The sequence below is a fragment of the Pezoporus flaviventris genome, unplaced genomic scaffold, assembly GCF_033815535.1.
Source record: "Pezoporus flaviventris isolate CSIRO_AGI_PZ_B2104156 unplaced genomic scaffold, CSIRO_AGI_Pfla_v1 ptg000097l, whole genome shotgun sequence".
Classification (NCBI taxonomy): Eukaryota; Metazoa; Chordata; class Aves; order Psittaciformes; family Psittacidae; genus Pezoporus; species Pezoporus flaviventris.
In genome coordinates, this window is record NW_026892645.1 from 4,225,213 (window position 1) to 4,241,871 (window position 16,659).

General features: G+C 40.9%; 1 protein-coding gene across 2 annotated transcripts; it reads left to right on the forward strand.

The window, feature by feature from the left end:
- Positions 1–684: 684 nt before the first annotated feature.
- On the forward strand, positions 685–16,153 carry ZBTB34 (zinc finger and BTB domain containing 34). Of its 2 annotated transcripts, XM_061476802.1 has the most exons (3): positions 688–790; positions 8,513–8,635; positions 9,864–16,153. In XM_061476802.1, the coding sequence occupies exons 2-3, from the start codon at positions 8,595–8,597 to the stop codon at positions 11,383–11,385; spliced, it is 1,563 nt and encodes a 520-aa protein (XP_061332786.1). In that variant the 5' UTR covers positions 688–790; positions 8,513–8,594; the 3' UTR covers positions 11,386–16,153. The 2 variants fall into 2 exon arrangements, with proteins under 2 accessions (XP_061332787.1, XP_061332786.1); XM_061476803.1 differs by lacking the exon at positions 8,513–8,635 and having other exon boundaries at positions 685–790.
- The last annotated feature ends 506 nt before the right edge of the window (positions 16,154–16,659 follow it).

Here is a 16,659-nt window from a genome sequence, read left to right on the forward strand (position 1 = left end):
ACACAGCAAGTGAATGATTGGGCACATTTCTTTGGTGTTGAGGTAGTTGCCATTCGTGTGCCTGTTGTGCCCCCGGTCAGGATGCTCTCCCCGTCTGCTCCTTTATCTGGTAACCCATCAACACCTCTTCCATCTGTTCTATAGCGAGAGAAAGACACCCCTCGGAGGTGATGTGCAAGGCCGGACCATGCGGGTGCTCTGGCGGTACCCAGTGGCACCAGACTCCTGACTCACACCATGAGCTGTGTGGTGCAGCAGTGAATCCACCAGCAGGTGCAGGATGCCAGCCAACGAGTGAGGGGTAAGGGTGGAGGGACACGGGCGAACTCTTTAACTCCTCCCTTGCACTGCCCCGCGCAGGCAGCGGCTCACCGCGGGTGAGGGCCCCTCTCTGCACATACACAGCCGGGTACGCCCGAGCACAGACCCCGCGGGGGGCAGCTCAGCTCCAGCCGCTCACGGTGATCTCCACCGCTTTCACCTCCTGCCACTGCCCGCTTGTGGTGCGTTTCTAACAGCGCGGCGCCACCCGCAGCCCCGGGAGCGGCTCTGCCCCGCACGGCCTCGCTTGAAGCTTAAGCGCTGCCACTGCCGCACACGGGAGGCCACGGCACGGGCCCGGCCCGGTGCACCGGCGGCTCCGCCCGCCGCACGTCACCAGGAAGCGGAAGCGCTGCCAGCGGAACCAGTTCCGGGTGCGAGGAGCTGCGGGAGCGGGCGGGAAGCGGCGGTGGGAGCGGGCCGGAGCCGGGCCGGGGACCCGCCATGTGAGAGGCGCTGACAGCTCCGGGTGAGCGGCAGGCGGGCCGGCGCGGTGCGGAGGGAGCCTGGCCCGGGGGCCGGCGCGGCGCTCCCGTGTGGGACGAAGCCGTTCTCCGGGGGGAAGTGGGGGGTGTGGGTGTCCCGGCGCACTGACAGGCCCCGGAGGGGCGGCGGCTGCGGGACGAGCGGCCGGGACGGGGCGCAGGGCCCGTGTGGGAGCGGTGTCAGCGGCTCCCGCTGGGGCTGCGCTGCTCCCAGCCTCGCCTCGCCTGGAGCCGGCGCCGCGTAACCCGAGTCCGCGTCTCCGGCGCACTCTCGGCTTGTCAGCGGGGCGGGCCGGGGCCGGTGTCCGCTCCGGCCGCTGCTGGTCGGTGGGGACAGCCCCGGTCCCTGTCAGCGCCCTTCAAAACCCCGGCAGGTGAGCGCCGAGTTGGGTTGATTTTAGAGCGAACCGAAGCCGAGCGTGAGGTTGGAAGAAGCCCGAGCGGTCCGAGAGACACTGATACCGGAGAGCCGGGCTGCCAGAAAGGAGAGGTGGCACAGGATTAGCTGCACCGCAGCTTGGGACAGCTCCCGGCCTGTGGGGTTGGGGTGTGCCGGTGCCTCGTTGCCGGCTCGGTGAGAGCTGCGCAGGGTTGAGCCTGTCAGAAGTAACGGGCTGGGACAGCACCATGAAGCGTGTTTGTCAGAGCTGCTTTACATCTACTGCAGAAAACGTTGCTGATAGCTAGAGAATACAGGTACTTCCTGGATTAAAAGAAACGCTGGTGCCTGACAGCTGTGATCTGAGGAAGAGGGACTGGGTAAAATAAACGAACGAATAGATAGATTAAAATGCGTAACAGGAACCAAGTATTACATCAGTAGCACACAATTTATTGCAATAGCTGAAGATACAAAAACCCTCTCCTCTTCCATCCCACTTGAAGTCCTGGGGGGGTGTATGTATTTCGAGTCTCATGCTATCAGCTAAAGAGGTTTCTTCCTACTGACAGTGACTTCTGGAAGCCTGCAGCTCAGAGTTGTCAGTGCTCACAAAGTGTGGACAGTAGCTGTTTAGGTTTATATAGCATGTCTCTAATGAAATTGATGCACAAAATAAGTTTGTGATCATCACTTGTAGGGTCTTGTCACATCACTTCTGTAGTAACTTCCAGAGCCAGAATGTAGAGATGATCTGCGCTGAGGTTGCAATTGTTGGGTGAAGCTTTGTTTATGCATCAATAGTTGTTTCATTTCTTACTCTTTTAATCACTTCCATACAGGCAATTGTGAGGAAGACAATTTGAGAATAAGGGACGAAGGTTGGACTTCAGTTTCACAACTGCTGTCTTTGGATATTTGCTCAAATAAGAGGCTTCTGGTTTATTTGTTTTGCTTTGGGTTATTTGTTTTTTTTCTTTCTATGAAATGCTAAATTTGCACTTCCAATAATTTCCCCTGTTGCACCATGCTAAGCATTGAGCTTAGGTTTGTAGCATTATTATTAGCATGTGTGTATATATACACACATAAATCAATTTTTTTAATTTGGTTGTTAAAATCACCCCTTCCTTCAGGTGATTTTCTGTTCATCACATTGCGAATGTTGGTGAGGTAAAAATAAACACTTCTCAGTTGTTAGGCAAAAGGCTGAATTAGTAAAAATCCCCCTGCCCAGAGTGGAGGGGTTTGATGTGCTGCTCACCCCTGCAGGTGATGGGACTGTGTCCTGCCATGCTCCTTGCCTGGCAGACAGGACTTTTACCCTTGGTTTCACTGTGGATGTTTGGTACTTTTAGAGTTGCCTCTGTGTCTGCAGAGGAGGGATGATGACGTTGACTTTCACTGTTATTGTTCTGATACCTACTGATAAAATTGTGCAAGAACAAAGTTTTCTAGTAACTACATTTCGGCCTGTACTGACTGGCTTCAGTTTCTGAGGAAACTGTGGGGTTCCTGCATTTTTATGAGGGAAATTATTGAAGCTTTAAATTGTCCTGTAGTCTCCACTACCAGTTCTGTATTTTAGTCTAAAATAGAAGTGAAGCAGACTCATTTCAAAGCTGGCTTCTGATGAATAATAAGACATATGCACCTTTTATTGTATGCTTACGACAGGTAATACACTATTTCAAGTGTTGGCTGAACTGTCTATATTTCCTTTGATTCCAACAGCCCCTTTTTTTTGCTTAGTTCAGACTTTCCCCAAAATAATACACTTTGTGAATCAAAATTATAGTGATTTGCAAATGGTTGACAATTGGAGGAATGGGGATTTGAATCCTGTTTTGTTAAGAAAGGAACTAATTGCTTCCATAGCCATTTATTTTTGAGAGATGTGGTCATTTCCACAACTTCTGTATTGCTCTGATACTGGACTACTAGAAAGGTAGCGTAGTTCTCATTTTGGTTTTTTTTTTGGGGGGGGGGGGGGGGATGGCTTTTGCATCAGGAATTTACTGTAGACTGTTTAAAATAGTACTGACCATAACAAAAGTGTGGGCAGGGAGTTTATGTAGAAGCACAGGCTTGTGCAAGCTGGTTTTAATCATCCTGGCAGTTTTATTTACCTGTTAGAGGTGAATCTAACAATGATGTGTTGAACTGAGCTGGAAGGGGGTTTCAGATCGCTGGAGGTATAAAAGATGCCATAAAGTGCATTTTATCCTATTGGAGATGCTGCAAACAAAATGAAGTTTCATGCTGCAACAGAAATGTTAACAGAATGTTCTGTTGTGCTGTAGCATCTCTTAGGATCTCCATACCACCTTTGTTAAGCTTCCATCTGAGTCCATGATTGTCACTTACTTATTCTGAGATATCAAACTTTCATGTCTGTATGTAGCAATCTCTTCAATGTGTCTAAGTTTAAATATATTTGAGTTTAAAAACAAGGAATGCAAATCAACCTAAGCAAAGATTCTTGTTTGATTTATTCTTCTATGGCGGTTAATGCTTCTAAAGTTCAGCTTTGTAATTCCCTGAAAACTCTTCTTCACAAAAGAAGAGTATAAATAAGAGTGATTTAGGAGACTGTGTTGTTTGACATGACAAAGATTTGAGCACTAAGTACATACTTATTTAATGTTGCATTCGAGGGAAGCTTTGAAAGAAAATGGATGAAGCTATTACTTTATGTGGTCAGGCAGAGACTTGCAATTTTATCACCGATCTTAAAGCCTATTGCTTTGTGTTTTCTTTGGTTTTAATTAATAGCCATGTGCTTGTGAATTACTGCTATCAGGTAACATCTAGATGACCAAATTCAGACAGAGTAAGGTTTCAACAGCTTTTTGCTTGCCAGAATGCTATGACTTAGCTGATAAATAATATGTTAAAGAGCTTTTAAATGTTAGTTCTATGTAGTGCAGTCAAAGTTTAGAAAAATCTAGTTAGTACACAAAGACTTATTATATAGGCCTCTTCCATTAAGCTCCAAGTGTTTCCTTAAGTGCCAAGTGGAAACATTCCCCCAGTCATTCTTTCTGTGGTTGGAAGGAGTTGTTCTAATTTTATATAGATGTCTATGCATGGCTCTGATTTTAGTGCATAAATTGCACTGCGAAGTGTGTCATTAGGTATATTTTCTGTCACCAGGAGGATGCCTCTGGCAGTGTGTTGTACAGAGCATGAAATAGACTGCATGGATGAGCTGGGAATACACAAGGCTCTATTTGTAGTATTCATTGCATGTGTTTCTGGAAAAACCTTTAGTGCAATTGATTTTTAAATCTATAGAAAATAGCAGAATCTGATCACCTCACCTGAGATAAATATAATTTAGTTTCCTTCATGATGTTTAAAGGCTGGAGAGTTCTTAAGAAAATGGCTGCTTGAATTTAGGAGGAATTGATGCAAAACCCAATGCTATGTATTTACATAGTACTGCCTATATTGTTGTATTATTATAAGTATGCTGTAGTTCTGCACAAAATTGTCTCAGTTGTTGGGAGAGTAGCTTGCCTTTTTACATTATTTATTTGTTTGTTTATTAATTCCTGTGATACTAAAATCTGTCTCCTCACTGTAGGGAAGCTGACCGTGCTTCAGAGCCAGATTTTCAGCAAGGCAGCAGCGCTGTGTGTCACACTACATTAAGGCCATGCAAGGGCACTCTGCTGTATGTTGGCTTTTCAAAGAGAATATAGTACTTCACTGTTATGAGTATGAACTTGCAAAAGACTGTATGATCAGTTTCTTTCCTGATTTCAAAGATTATTTAAAGAGGACTCTTAGGAATGCCCCGAGACTGTGAAGTATCTGATTGTAGTTTTCCTTTGGTACAGCGTTAATTATTGTGGCTGCTGTAATCTGAAAACAAAGGCAAATTTGAAATGCAAATTTAAACAGAAAGGAGTGAGGGTGATGAAGATTTTTTGCCCTAGATCTTCCCTGAGCACAGATAAAAGAGTTATATTCCTAGGTTAAGATTCTCTTGAATACATGTTTGCAATGATGTCTTTTCACAGCTGGTGTAGTAAACACTCAATGCTCCAAAGTGCAAGTGAGGAGTGTAGTGCTTTGTAGAAATGGTTGTTTCTTTCCTTGCTTTTTCTCTGTATACTGAGCAGGAATATATGGAGTATCCATTCTTGGCGGCATGGAGCACTTTTCTTGCTTTAGTCTTAATTTTTGTTATGATCCTCTTAACTTTTCTATGTATTTCAGTTTTCAGACACAGCTGTGATTTGTAATGTCTGTTTTTTCCCCAAGGAACCCATGTTGCTGAGCTAACTAAAGAAAATGCAGGGGATCTTTTCTCACACCTTTGTGTGAGTTCAGATGAGCAGAATTTGTATTACTCACCTGTCCATGATAACAGCAAATCATACATCAGTGGTGAATGAAATTAAACAGGTGCAGACTCAGAAGCAGAAACTAATACGGCGTTGGCAGACACACAGCTTCGTGTTGTAGTTATATGATGCTTCCCTGCTGCTACTGTATGATGTCAGTAAAATTAAAATGCTGAGTGTGTTTTGTCACCATCTATTCTTGGATTTTTAAGTGAAACAAGAGCTTTTCTAGAACATGATTTTTAAAGTAAGTTTCTGTTGAAATCTAATGTGAAATGTTAAATGTATCACTCTCATGTTCACAGGTTACTGCAATGAGCACTGTTGTTTGAAGACACAGGGCAGCAATCCACTACTAGTAAATTCATATTATGGTCTATGTTTGCTGTGTCAGACCCTGATGAATAAATGAAATGCAGGCGTGAAGAGAATTGATACGATTCTTTTGGGTGTGACTGGATCATCTCCTACAGAAATAGACAGGAGGCTCAACACCGAGCCCTGCTAAGACTTAGTGAACTTGGTGTCCAGCTCTGGCTGTGCTTTAAAACAAGAAAGCCTTTAGCCGATTTCTTAGATATATAGCATCTATAAAAACCTCAAATACTTTGATCTGCTTGTGCAGGAAGGTTGAGGGAGGACCTGTTCATAGCCCAGTGCCCAGAGGTGGATTTAAATTTCACAGGACTTTAACCTAACTTTGCACTCTGCCGCAGGCAGGGGTGGAAGCTAAAGCAAGACAAAATACATTACTTTTTAACCATGAGAGTACCTGACATTGCTATGACTTATCTTAGTTCTCATTACCCTTCAAATGCTTGAATTTGTATAATACAAATAAAATTGTCTTCATTCTGAACTTTTGATATGTCCAAAGCTAATTTGTGCTTTAGAGTATCTTTCTGCTGCTCTCCTCACCCCAAGAGAAGAGCTTAGGGAGACCTTTCAACTTGGAGGAAGCTGTTAAAAAATTGGAAGAATAAATAAGATTATTCTTCTATTATTCGTCAGTAAAACACTGCAAGTGGTGCCTGCTCTGGCATGTGTAATGCCACATTTTTCCTCAGGTCTTGCCTTCCCAAACTGATACAATGAAGTTGGAATACCCCAGCAAAATCACTGTAGTCTCAGCACTGTTCCTGCTACAATCCTCCCTGAATGAACCCTGAATGTGGGGTTCACTGGCATCCTTGTCAGTTCCTGGACTGCTTCAACTGGAGATTTCAGAGTCTGGCTGGAAGTGAGGAAAGGGTTTCTCTTCTGCCAAGTGCTGCTGCTGTTCTAAATTCTTGTCATTTTACCCCAGCTTTCTACAGATGTTTTCAAGGTCACAGGAAGGATGTGTCTTTCAAGGAGACTAAGGTGGAAAAGTAGTCAAGTGCATGCTGTAGCTTGTTTGCTTTCTTCTTTCAAGAGCAGATGGGTAGAGAAACTCATGATCCGCTGCTTTTTAGGCTGTTTTCTGGACTTGATCTGTTTGCTTTCAGAGCAATACTGTATATTCCCTTGATCCCTATTTCTGTTTTTTTTTTTACTGCTTATATTGACAGCCACACTTGCAGACTTTTAGCTCCATCATTTTCCCCACTCACTACCAGGTTTTGTGCTGTTTACTCCTAACATTTTAAGGAAAATGTGCTGCTTCGTTTCCCAAAAGAAAGATTAAACAAATCTGAGAACAAGAATGTCGAGTTACTTGTGGATACATCTGCCTGTGGACATAATTGGGTGTTCTAGAAGATTTGTGATATGCAAGGATCACTGTGAATCCCTTTCCTCTTTATGTCCCTCTCTTCCTGCTTCTCTGGGATGTGGTCACAGTCCATTTTCAATGTGTGGCCATGTCCTAGAGAACATGAATTCATTTAGAGATACTAAGATGCCATGATCAAAAGAACATTTCTTTTTTTCTCAATGGTAAGGCATAAAATGTCCATTTTCCTTCTACTGAGGTACTTGTCCTTCATTCATTCCTTCTGTCTGGACTGGTGCAAGTGGTGACAATTTGTATTTTAATATTTTGCGTAGGACTAAGTTGTTCTCCATTTTGCTGAGTAAGAGCCCATAGGGAAGTATGAGGCAAAGAGGAAGGCCACTTTCTGTATATGAAAAGTATATGAATGTACAAGCTTAGTCAAGAGAAACTTAATCAGGAATGTCCTGGTGTCCCATTTGTGCAGAGCTCATAAGCCCCACACCTAAAGGTAGTCACCTGTGTTGGGTTTATATGGAAGCCTGCTGCCCTGTCAGGTGAGCAACAACTTGACAAACATGTATCCTTGACTTCTGAAACTTGTCTTCCCAGTGGCATGGGTGCATCTGGTGGGGACTCGAGCAGTGGCTCCCTGCACAATGTACAGGGATGCTCGGTAGCACAGTTGAGGTTGCTGTTTAACTGCACCTCTGTTAGGCTGGGGTTTGTTTGTTGTAATGTTTGATTTCTGACCTGTGTCTGACTTGCATCAGCTCACGAGCTCTGAATCATTTTGTGGCTTTGTTGCCCTGCCAAAGGTATTTTTGTATAGATAGCTGTGATTATACCTCTTCTGCTAACCACCTTCTAATCCTTATTTCCCTCAGCAGAGCACATAAAGCATCTCTTGTCCTGCTTTCACGTAACAACTGTAAAAACTCAAATGATGTCTGGTTTACCCATTTTAATCTCTGACCCACTGGTATCTTACAGAACATGTTCAGCAACTCTGACAACCTGATTTTGAATGCTCTATGAGAGCTTTAGGCTGTTTCTAAGTCAGACATAATGTTAAGTCAGGAAGCTGGCTGTCTTGTTGCTCTGCTGAAAAGAGGTTCCATTTGTAGAGAGTATGAATGTTAGTTTTAAGTGACAGTCAGCTGATACAGCTCCAGCTCTTCCTTGTAGGCTTTTTACCATATTCATATCCATTGATTTTGTTTTTAGAGTGTCTGAATTTTCATCATTTGATTTAAATTGTTCATATGTCCCATTACAGCATGTAACATAAGACATAAATAGAAAAAAATATCCACTAGTATGTTGTGATACATTGGACATGCTTCCTGCGTCAGAAGTCAATGGATGATGTTGAGATCTCTTTATGCAGTTGGAAAAACAGGTATGATGGCAATATTATGTGTTTAGACTTCTACATTAGTAAGAATGAGAATAGCGGTAAAAGCCTGAAGATTTTTGGGGCACTGGATTAGGGGCCCAGTCTTGGAAATGTAGGGTGGTGTCTGCTACAGTGAGACACACTCAGGGGGACAAGCATGTGTGTCCTTTTTGTGATAATACTCCATGAAAAATCGGTAACATCCTTTAGATCTTGTTTTGAAATGTAAACATCTCCCTACAGCCTCTGGGAACATCCTTTCCCAGTGTATCAGGCAAGTTGGAGTACCCATGGCTTCTGAGTTAGGTTAGAGTTCAAATGTCAGATGATTGTAGCTGAGAAATCGCTTCTGTATCAGATGAGCTTCAACGTTCACATGGTTGGTCTAAAAAAATCACAAAAGGAGATTTAAAAAGTTTGAGAGTCCCTGGGTGGCTCCAGCGCTTTCCCTTCAAACGCTGCCTTGCAGATTGACCCAAATTCAGTATTATCTGGGAACCTCTGACACACTGGGTAAATAGTTCGGAACTGAGTCCACACTTAAATGTTTCCTTTTACCAGGATTTCCGTGGTTGTGATGTGTGTATTGAAAGATTGATTTTTACTTTTTTTAAGTAATTGTGCAGTTTAATTTCTAAGGAGGTAAATGTTTAAACAGAAATGTCCCTGTGCAGTGTAGTCATCTTCTCTGAGATAACCCTGACATATCTAGACTTAAATGTTTTTAAAACACATTTGTGTGTGTGCGTGCACACACACATCCCTGTCGCTTTTCTTTAGCAGGTTTTTCAAACCTCATAAAGTACCTTCCAAAGATCATTCTTGGGCAATTTAACAATGCAAGTATCAATGTAGTATCTGACTTGAACACCTCTTAAAGCTTCTGAAGTTTTTAACTTGCCTAGAGTTAAATCACTTGCCTAGAGTTAAATCAGAGTGAAATTACAGAGTTCCTTTGAGGACATAGACTGTCCCAGGGAACCTGGGATGGATTATGAGCATTGAATTGTGAATGTTGCAGAGGGATAATTCAAATTATAGAAATACAAGAAATGGGTAGATTAAGACTTACTTTTTGTATTATAACAAGTGTTTATACCAACTGTTTTGTTGTAATGCACCTTAAAGAGATCAATGTGGTGATTTAACTTCAAAATGTGCAAGCATTTATTTTTTAAATGGAAAACTCTGCATTCATTCTCAGCTGCAAATCTTCTTATTTTTCTTTCAGATTACTCTTTACATCAGTAGAAATGGACAGCAGCAGTTTCATTCAGTTTGATGTGCCCGAGTACAGCAACACTGTTCTGAGCCAGTTAAACGAGCTCCGCCTGCAAGGGAAGCTATGTGACATAATTGTGCATATTCAGGGTCAGCCATTTCGAGCCCATAAAGCTGTCTTAGCTGCTAGTTCTCCATATTTCCGTGACCATTCAGCGCTGAGCACCATGAGTGGCTTATCAATATCAGTTATTAAAAACCCCAATGTTTTTGAACAGTTGCTTTCTTTTTGTTACACTGGAAGGATGTCCTTACAGCTGAAGGATGTTGTTAGTTTTCTAACTGCAGCTAGCTTTCTACAGATGCAGTGCGTCATTGATAAATGCACACAGATACTGGAGAGTATTCATTCGAAGATCAGTGTCGGTGATGTTGACTCTGTCACTGTTGGTGCTGAAGAAAATCCTGAAAATCGCAATGGAGTTAAGGACAGCAGCTACTTTGCCAATCCCATTGAGATATCTCCCCCCTATTGCTCTCAGGTGCGACAGTCAACAGCAGGCAGCGATCTTCGGATGGAGACTGCTCCAGGCAAAACTCTACGTAGTCGTCTGCAAGAAGAAGGGCATTCAGATCGAGGAAGCAGTGGGAGTATCTCTGAATATGAGATTCAGATTGAAGGTGATCATGAGCAAGGAGACCTGATAGTAAGGGAAAGTCAGATTGCAGAGGTGAAAGTTAAAATGGAGAAGTCTGACAGGCCAAGCTGCTCCGATAGCTCTTCGCTTGGTGATGATGGATATCATACTGAAATGGTGGATGGAGAGCAAGTGGTAGCCGTAAATGTTGGTTCCTATGGGTCTGTCTTACAACATGTTTATTCGTTTTCCCATGCCTCATCACAGGCTACAGGTATGTCGGAAACCTTTGGAAGCCTGAGCAATACGAGTCCTTCCAGGTCAATGCTAAGCTGTTTCAGAGGGGGTCGCGCACGCCAGAAACGGGTATCCGCTGGTCACTTGCACAGTGATGTTCAGGGCTTGGTGCAAGGGGCTGACAGTGAATCCATGGTGAGTAACCCAGGATATGAAAACAGTCCACGGGAAAGAAACGCAAGAGGTCATTGGTACCCATACAACGAGAGGCTGATCTGTATCTACTGTGGAAAGTCTTTCAACCAGAAAGGGAGCCTTGATCGACACATGCGATTGCACATGGGAATCACTCCTTTCGTGTGCAAGTTCTGTGGGAAGAAATACACCCGCAAGGACCAACTTGAGTATCATATTCGTGGTCACACAGATGACAAGCCCTTTCGCTGTGAGATCTGTGGAAAATGTTTTCCTTTCCAGGGTACACTCAACCAGCACTTGCGAAAAAATCACCCTGGAGTAACAGAAGTAAGAACCAGGGTAGAGTCTCCGGACAGAACAGAAGCATTTGCAGAACAGAAAGTAGATAATGATGCTTCAGCTTCTGAAGCTATGGATTCTAGTATGGAAATTCATGCAATGTCTAACGCATCTGATTAAAATACTACATTCTTAGTGCAACACAGACAAGCACATTACTAATGTATTTTTAAAATATTATTATTTTAGTAATCTTCAGTACAACAGCTGTTTAATTTTCCTGACCTTCTGGAAATCAGTTTGAAATGGTTTCTGAAGAAGACTACATAAGTATTCTTTGTTTTTGAAGGAGGCTGGGTTGGTTGTTGTTTTGTTGGGGGGGGTGTGTTTTGTTCTGTTTTACTTTTGAAGATGCTCAAAATCTAAAAGACAGTGTGCTGGGGAAAGCATAGAAAGAGTGCTGAAGTGTCCCTACTGGTTGATCTGGCAAGACACAAATTCCAGTGGAGAAAGATATTAGAAAAAGATTGGCAGCTCTGCTGGATACACCAGGAAGCTGTAATCTTCCCTTGTTTTCTTTCTGAAGCCCTGTTGCTGGTAATGAGTTACACAGCAGTGGGGGGAGAGAGTATTACAGCTTTGGTTCCTTCCGTGTGTCAGGATGAAATCTGTTTGCTTTTGCTAACTGTTTTTGGTAGTTAGTCTGTTTATATATATAAATTTGCTTTATATATATAAAATGCTTTCACTTTTCCTATTCTGGTTGAGGTGAATGTAAAAGTATGTCAAGGTTTATACCATGTACCACTCTTACAACTGCTAGGTCTCCTCTCTGCTTAGGATTTAGAACGTCAGACTTTGGGAGGATGGTTTTGGTTTTAAAAGAATGTTGTTTGGTTTTCATTTTATTCAACTATTACTTTGTGTGCAAAAGTGAGCAAAGCGAATTACCTTGGTTTAATAGCTTTGCTTTATAACATATATAAACCAAATGCCATAAATCTATTAAATTATGGTTAAATTGTTGAGGGGTTATGTTAGTTGTCTAGAATGCAAGCTGGACAACCTGTGGTGCTGACCTTTTTATATATATAGAGATAGATATATCTATATATATATATATCTTAAAAAGAAATATTAGCAAACCTAAAAGTAGCATTGTGGTTTTAAATGTGTTTTTACTGGCCTCAGAATCTACCTTCATTTCGTACTGTAGAACCATACCAGGTAACTCAATTTAACTTCATCACTCTTTGTGGTTGGTTAAAACCTGAGAGCGATGTTGTTAACTACAGTATTTCCAAGCAGTGTTTTAATAGGTCTCTTCAAAGAGAGCTGTTTTCAGGTGCACATTGACTTCCTACTTAAAGCTCCAAGTGATATGTCAGCACTTGGAATTTGTACTTTTTTTTTTGTATAAAAAATACGCTACGGGAATTTCAAGCAATATGTCTGTTATTTCATGTGTGAGTATTACAGAGTTGCTATGGCTTCCCTACTATTTTCCGTGGTTGTTTTCTGCATAAAGGAACTACCAACAACTTTTAATATACTCTAAATCTTTTTTGTTTCACCAAATGTGTTTTATTAATATGGTGCTAACTTTGTCATTTAGGTCAGTATAATATATAAAATGTGAAGCATAATGGTAACAGTTAAACAAAAGAAAAAAATAAAAAAAGGAAAAAAAAATACACAAACCCACCACCAAACCAACCAGAAAATCCCCACCCCAAATGAGCCCCAACAAAAAAAAAACAGTAATAGCCTAAGAGACCTCAAAAGCATGAACTGGCAACACTACTGTGTAAAATTCTACCTGATGAACAGAATTAATCACGTGCTTCTTTAAAATACAGGTTTTGTATAATTGGGCCTTAATGTTTGTTTAGCAAATATTGAAAATCCATCTGTGAACATGCTGTTTAACTCCTGAAATTCAGAAAAGCAAAGCTCATTCCTAAATCACAGGAAAGCAAAAAGGTATGTTTGCTACCTTGTCAAGCTTTTCTGGCTCCTGTGAAGTTGGGGCATATTTGTGCAGTAGCTTTATTAAATACACTAGTTCTTAATATTGTGACAGTCTGCAATAAGAATTCATTTCACTCAATACAGATTTACAGTCTAAGCCCCACCTGCTCCACTGGAGCAGTTAATTTGAGCACAGGATTTGCCTCTTTTGTCCTAAAATTTGCCTCACTACAGAGGCAGAGGGTGGGGAGATGTTTCTCTCTTTGAAGCAACAGCAGAACTTTTGTTTCCAGTAAGGGAAAATCTATGTCTGTGTCTAGGGAAGGTAGTCTATGTGTTTACCCACTTAAAAACAAGTTGGTGTTTCTGATACTGTTTTTTTTCCTGAATGTTTGTTTTAAGTAATTAAATGCAAAAACAAAAAAAAAAATTAAAAAAATGTGTTTTGACAAATGAAGTTTGAGACATGCAAAATCCAAGAAATGTACAGTTATTCTTCACCCTTTATCTTGGACCTGTGCTGTGGTGCCTTTGGTGTGACCTTTTTCCATGGAAGTATGAGTTGAGGATAGCAGGATGTGGGTACTAATTTTATATTTCTTGAATTTCTCCATGTCACAATCTGAACATTATTTAAATCTAGTTCTTTGTATTTGTAAATGTATTAAAATGGTTTGAGTTTACCAAAGAGTGACTTATCCAAAATTGTCTCTGACAAAAAACAAACAAACAAACAAAAAACCAACATCACTTTGATTGTACAGGTTCAGGTTCAAAACATTGTAACAGGACTGTTAAGGGGCAGGAAATGATCACTTTTTCTACAAACTCATGATTCAGCAGTACAAGTTCTGCTTGCTCCTGTTCTTGTGGATGCGCCATTTACCCTTTCCACTGCTAGCAGTGTTAATAATTATCAAGCCATAACACAGTACTGTAAAGTCCAGCAGTGCTTCAAAGGATGCATACGTAGGTGAGCATAAAACATCATCCAGCATTTACATTGACACTTACCAAGTGTGTAACTCTGGTAGAAAACGAACTTCAAACCTGGCAACATCAATTAAATTGTGCCTTGTCACATAGTGGTATGCCAGGATGAACATTGTCATGGAACATGAAGCATTATGTGATTGAAGTTCATTTCACAAGTCCACCAAAACAGAGTATGCTGTGTTATTTTAAGCGAATGATGGAAGTACTGTACAGTGTCATGTGTCTGTACAGTTTTAAGTTAGCACAGAGCTGTTACACATTTCATTTACAATAAATGCAGAAGTCAAAAAAAATATGTGAAGAAATATTTGACAGCAAAATAAATCATGAAATTATATAGGCTGGTTCATAATTGAGTCTCTTCTTAATCTACCTTTTTAATTATAGAAAAATGTGAAAACAGTGACAGTGTCCTTTCCTCTAGATGTTTAACCTATTATGACAAACTGTGAAAATAAAGGATTTTATACCTTTGCTAATGTTTGTGGTTTTAAACAGCTATTTTAGTTTTCTTAAATCAGTTATCTTCCCTATTGTTTCTTTTAAACTTGTAAATACATTTAGAAAACAGCTTTGTAAATACAGTCTATTAAAAGTTCAGTTTGGTCACTAAGGCCTCAAGATTGGCTCAGCTATTTTAGTGTGAAACCTTTCAACAGCATAAAGGATACTGTCAGTTCACTGTTCAGCAGAATATACTGTAGGCCTAAATTGATAGTTTTTAATGCAGTCTTCCCAAGCATAAATCCATGTTTTATGCTGAAGCCTTTGGTTTACTTTCAGACAAAACAATGAGGCCTCTTAATATGTTTATGAGAAGAACAGCAGAAATAAAATCAAGGGCTGGGAAAAGATCGAATGAGCTTTACCTTTAAATATATATATATCTTATTTGAATTTTTGTATTAGTTTACTGTGATTCTTTTATTGTCATTTTTCTAAAGAGGTTTCACATGAAACCATTGAAAGGGACTCAAATATGCAACACCTAATCTATTTTCCAAGGGAATTTTTCCCTTGAATGGTGCTTTTTGACTGGTCAGGGTTATTTATTAAATTTTATATTTGAAAGTATTTCGGGAATTATGTAAATTCTTTATATGAATCTGTTTATTTCATGAATTGTAAATTTCATAATACTCAGCGATTGAATCAGAAGTTTAGTAAAGTCATTCAAAATGTTCAAAGTTTATATAATCTGTGTGCATTTTACATGTATTTTAACAAGTGCCAGGATAGTTGTATTTAATATTGTAGATATAAAACTACTTGCACATCCCTTTGACAGCATTAACTTATGAGAGTTTACATTTTTTAAAAGAAATGCTAAACAAACAAGAAAGCCTGAGAGCCGTGTCCTGTGTTTCTTCAGGGGGTGTGAAGCTGAGTGTCAGGAACAGAGCAGGTTCACTTCTAGTTCATGAAACTCCTGCTCTGGTGGCTACAAGAAACTGCTGTCTTCTCCCACTCGTATATACACTATGAAGTCAGCCGCTGGGCTTGTATTGCAAGCCTCTGGTTATGTATCTGGTTAGAGGTAGAGCTCTTGCACGATTTAACAGTGTTTGTTTCTGACTGAAAAATGGTATTTTTAAATAACTTTTATTTGTATGGTTGTTTTTCATGAGAAATAATTGAACAGTTTGAATGACTTGACTTGGTGTCATTATCTTGCAATATAAACCGGTAACCTCACAACTCCACACTTCATCACCATATGAAGTAAATGAAGCTAGCTAAGCTGATGCTGTAACAATAAATAACTTGCCATTAAGGATTATTTTATAGCATGAATTTTAAAATATTTATTCAAATGATATTTTACTCTTGTATTCACTTTGGTTTTAGATTTGTGACATGAATATTTCAGTGCTGCTTTATTTTGTTCTGATGAATTTGTTTCTTGCTTGTAAATTGCCTTTTTTATGGTATAAAGTCAATGGGAATTGCTGTTTGTAAATTAAAATGCTTCTAGAGCAAATCTGTGGTGTCAGTGTCTATATTTAGGTATTTAATTACTAAGGAACTTGCATTTCCTGAAGTGTTATAAGAAGCTGTGGTTTAATACTCATGTACCAACAAGTAATCACAACTCCTGAGAGACAAACTCCTCCTGAAGTTTCTCCTTTTTGCCAGCATTGCTGGTTTAGTCCTGAACAGATGGAGTGTTGTGCTCCAAACCCTTGTCCAGCTCTCAGAGCAAAACAAAACCCCGCCTGGGTGATGGCAGTCTGCCTTGCACTGAGCCAAAGGCAAGTCACTTGGGCTGGGGGTCATGTTTCTTTTTGACAGCAGCATTTGCATTTTATGTTATGCCATATGTAAGAGTAGAGCTAATTCTGTCCTCAGCAAGCATAAGGGTACAGCTCCTCCTAGCCCACGATCTTGAACTGAAGCTACTTTCTGCTGATAGCCCAGCCTTAACTTGCTTCATGGCAGCTGGCTGTTGACAGCTCTTTAAGTGCCTTTGTAACAAGCAGTTTCTTG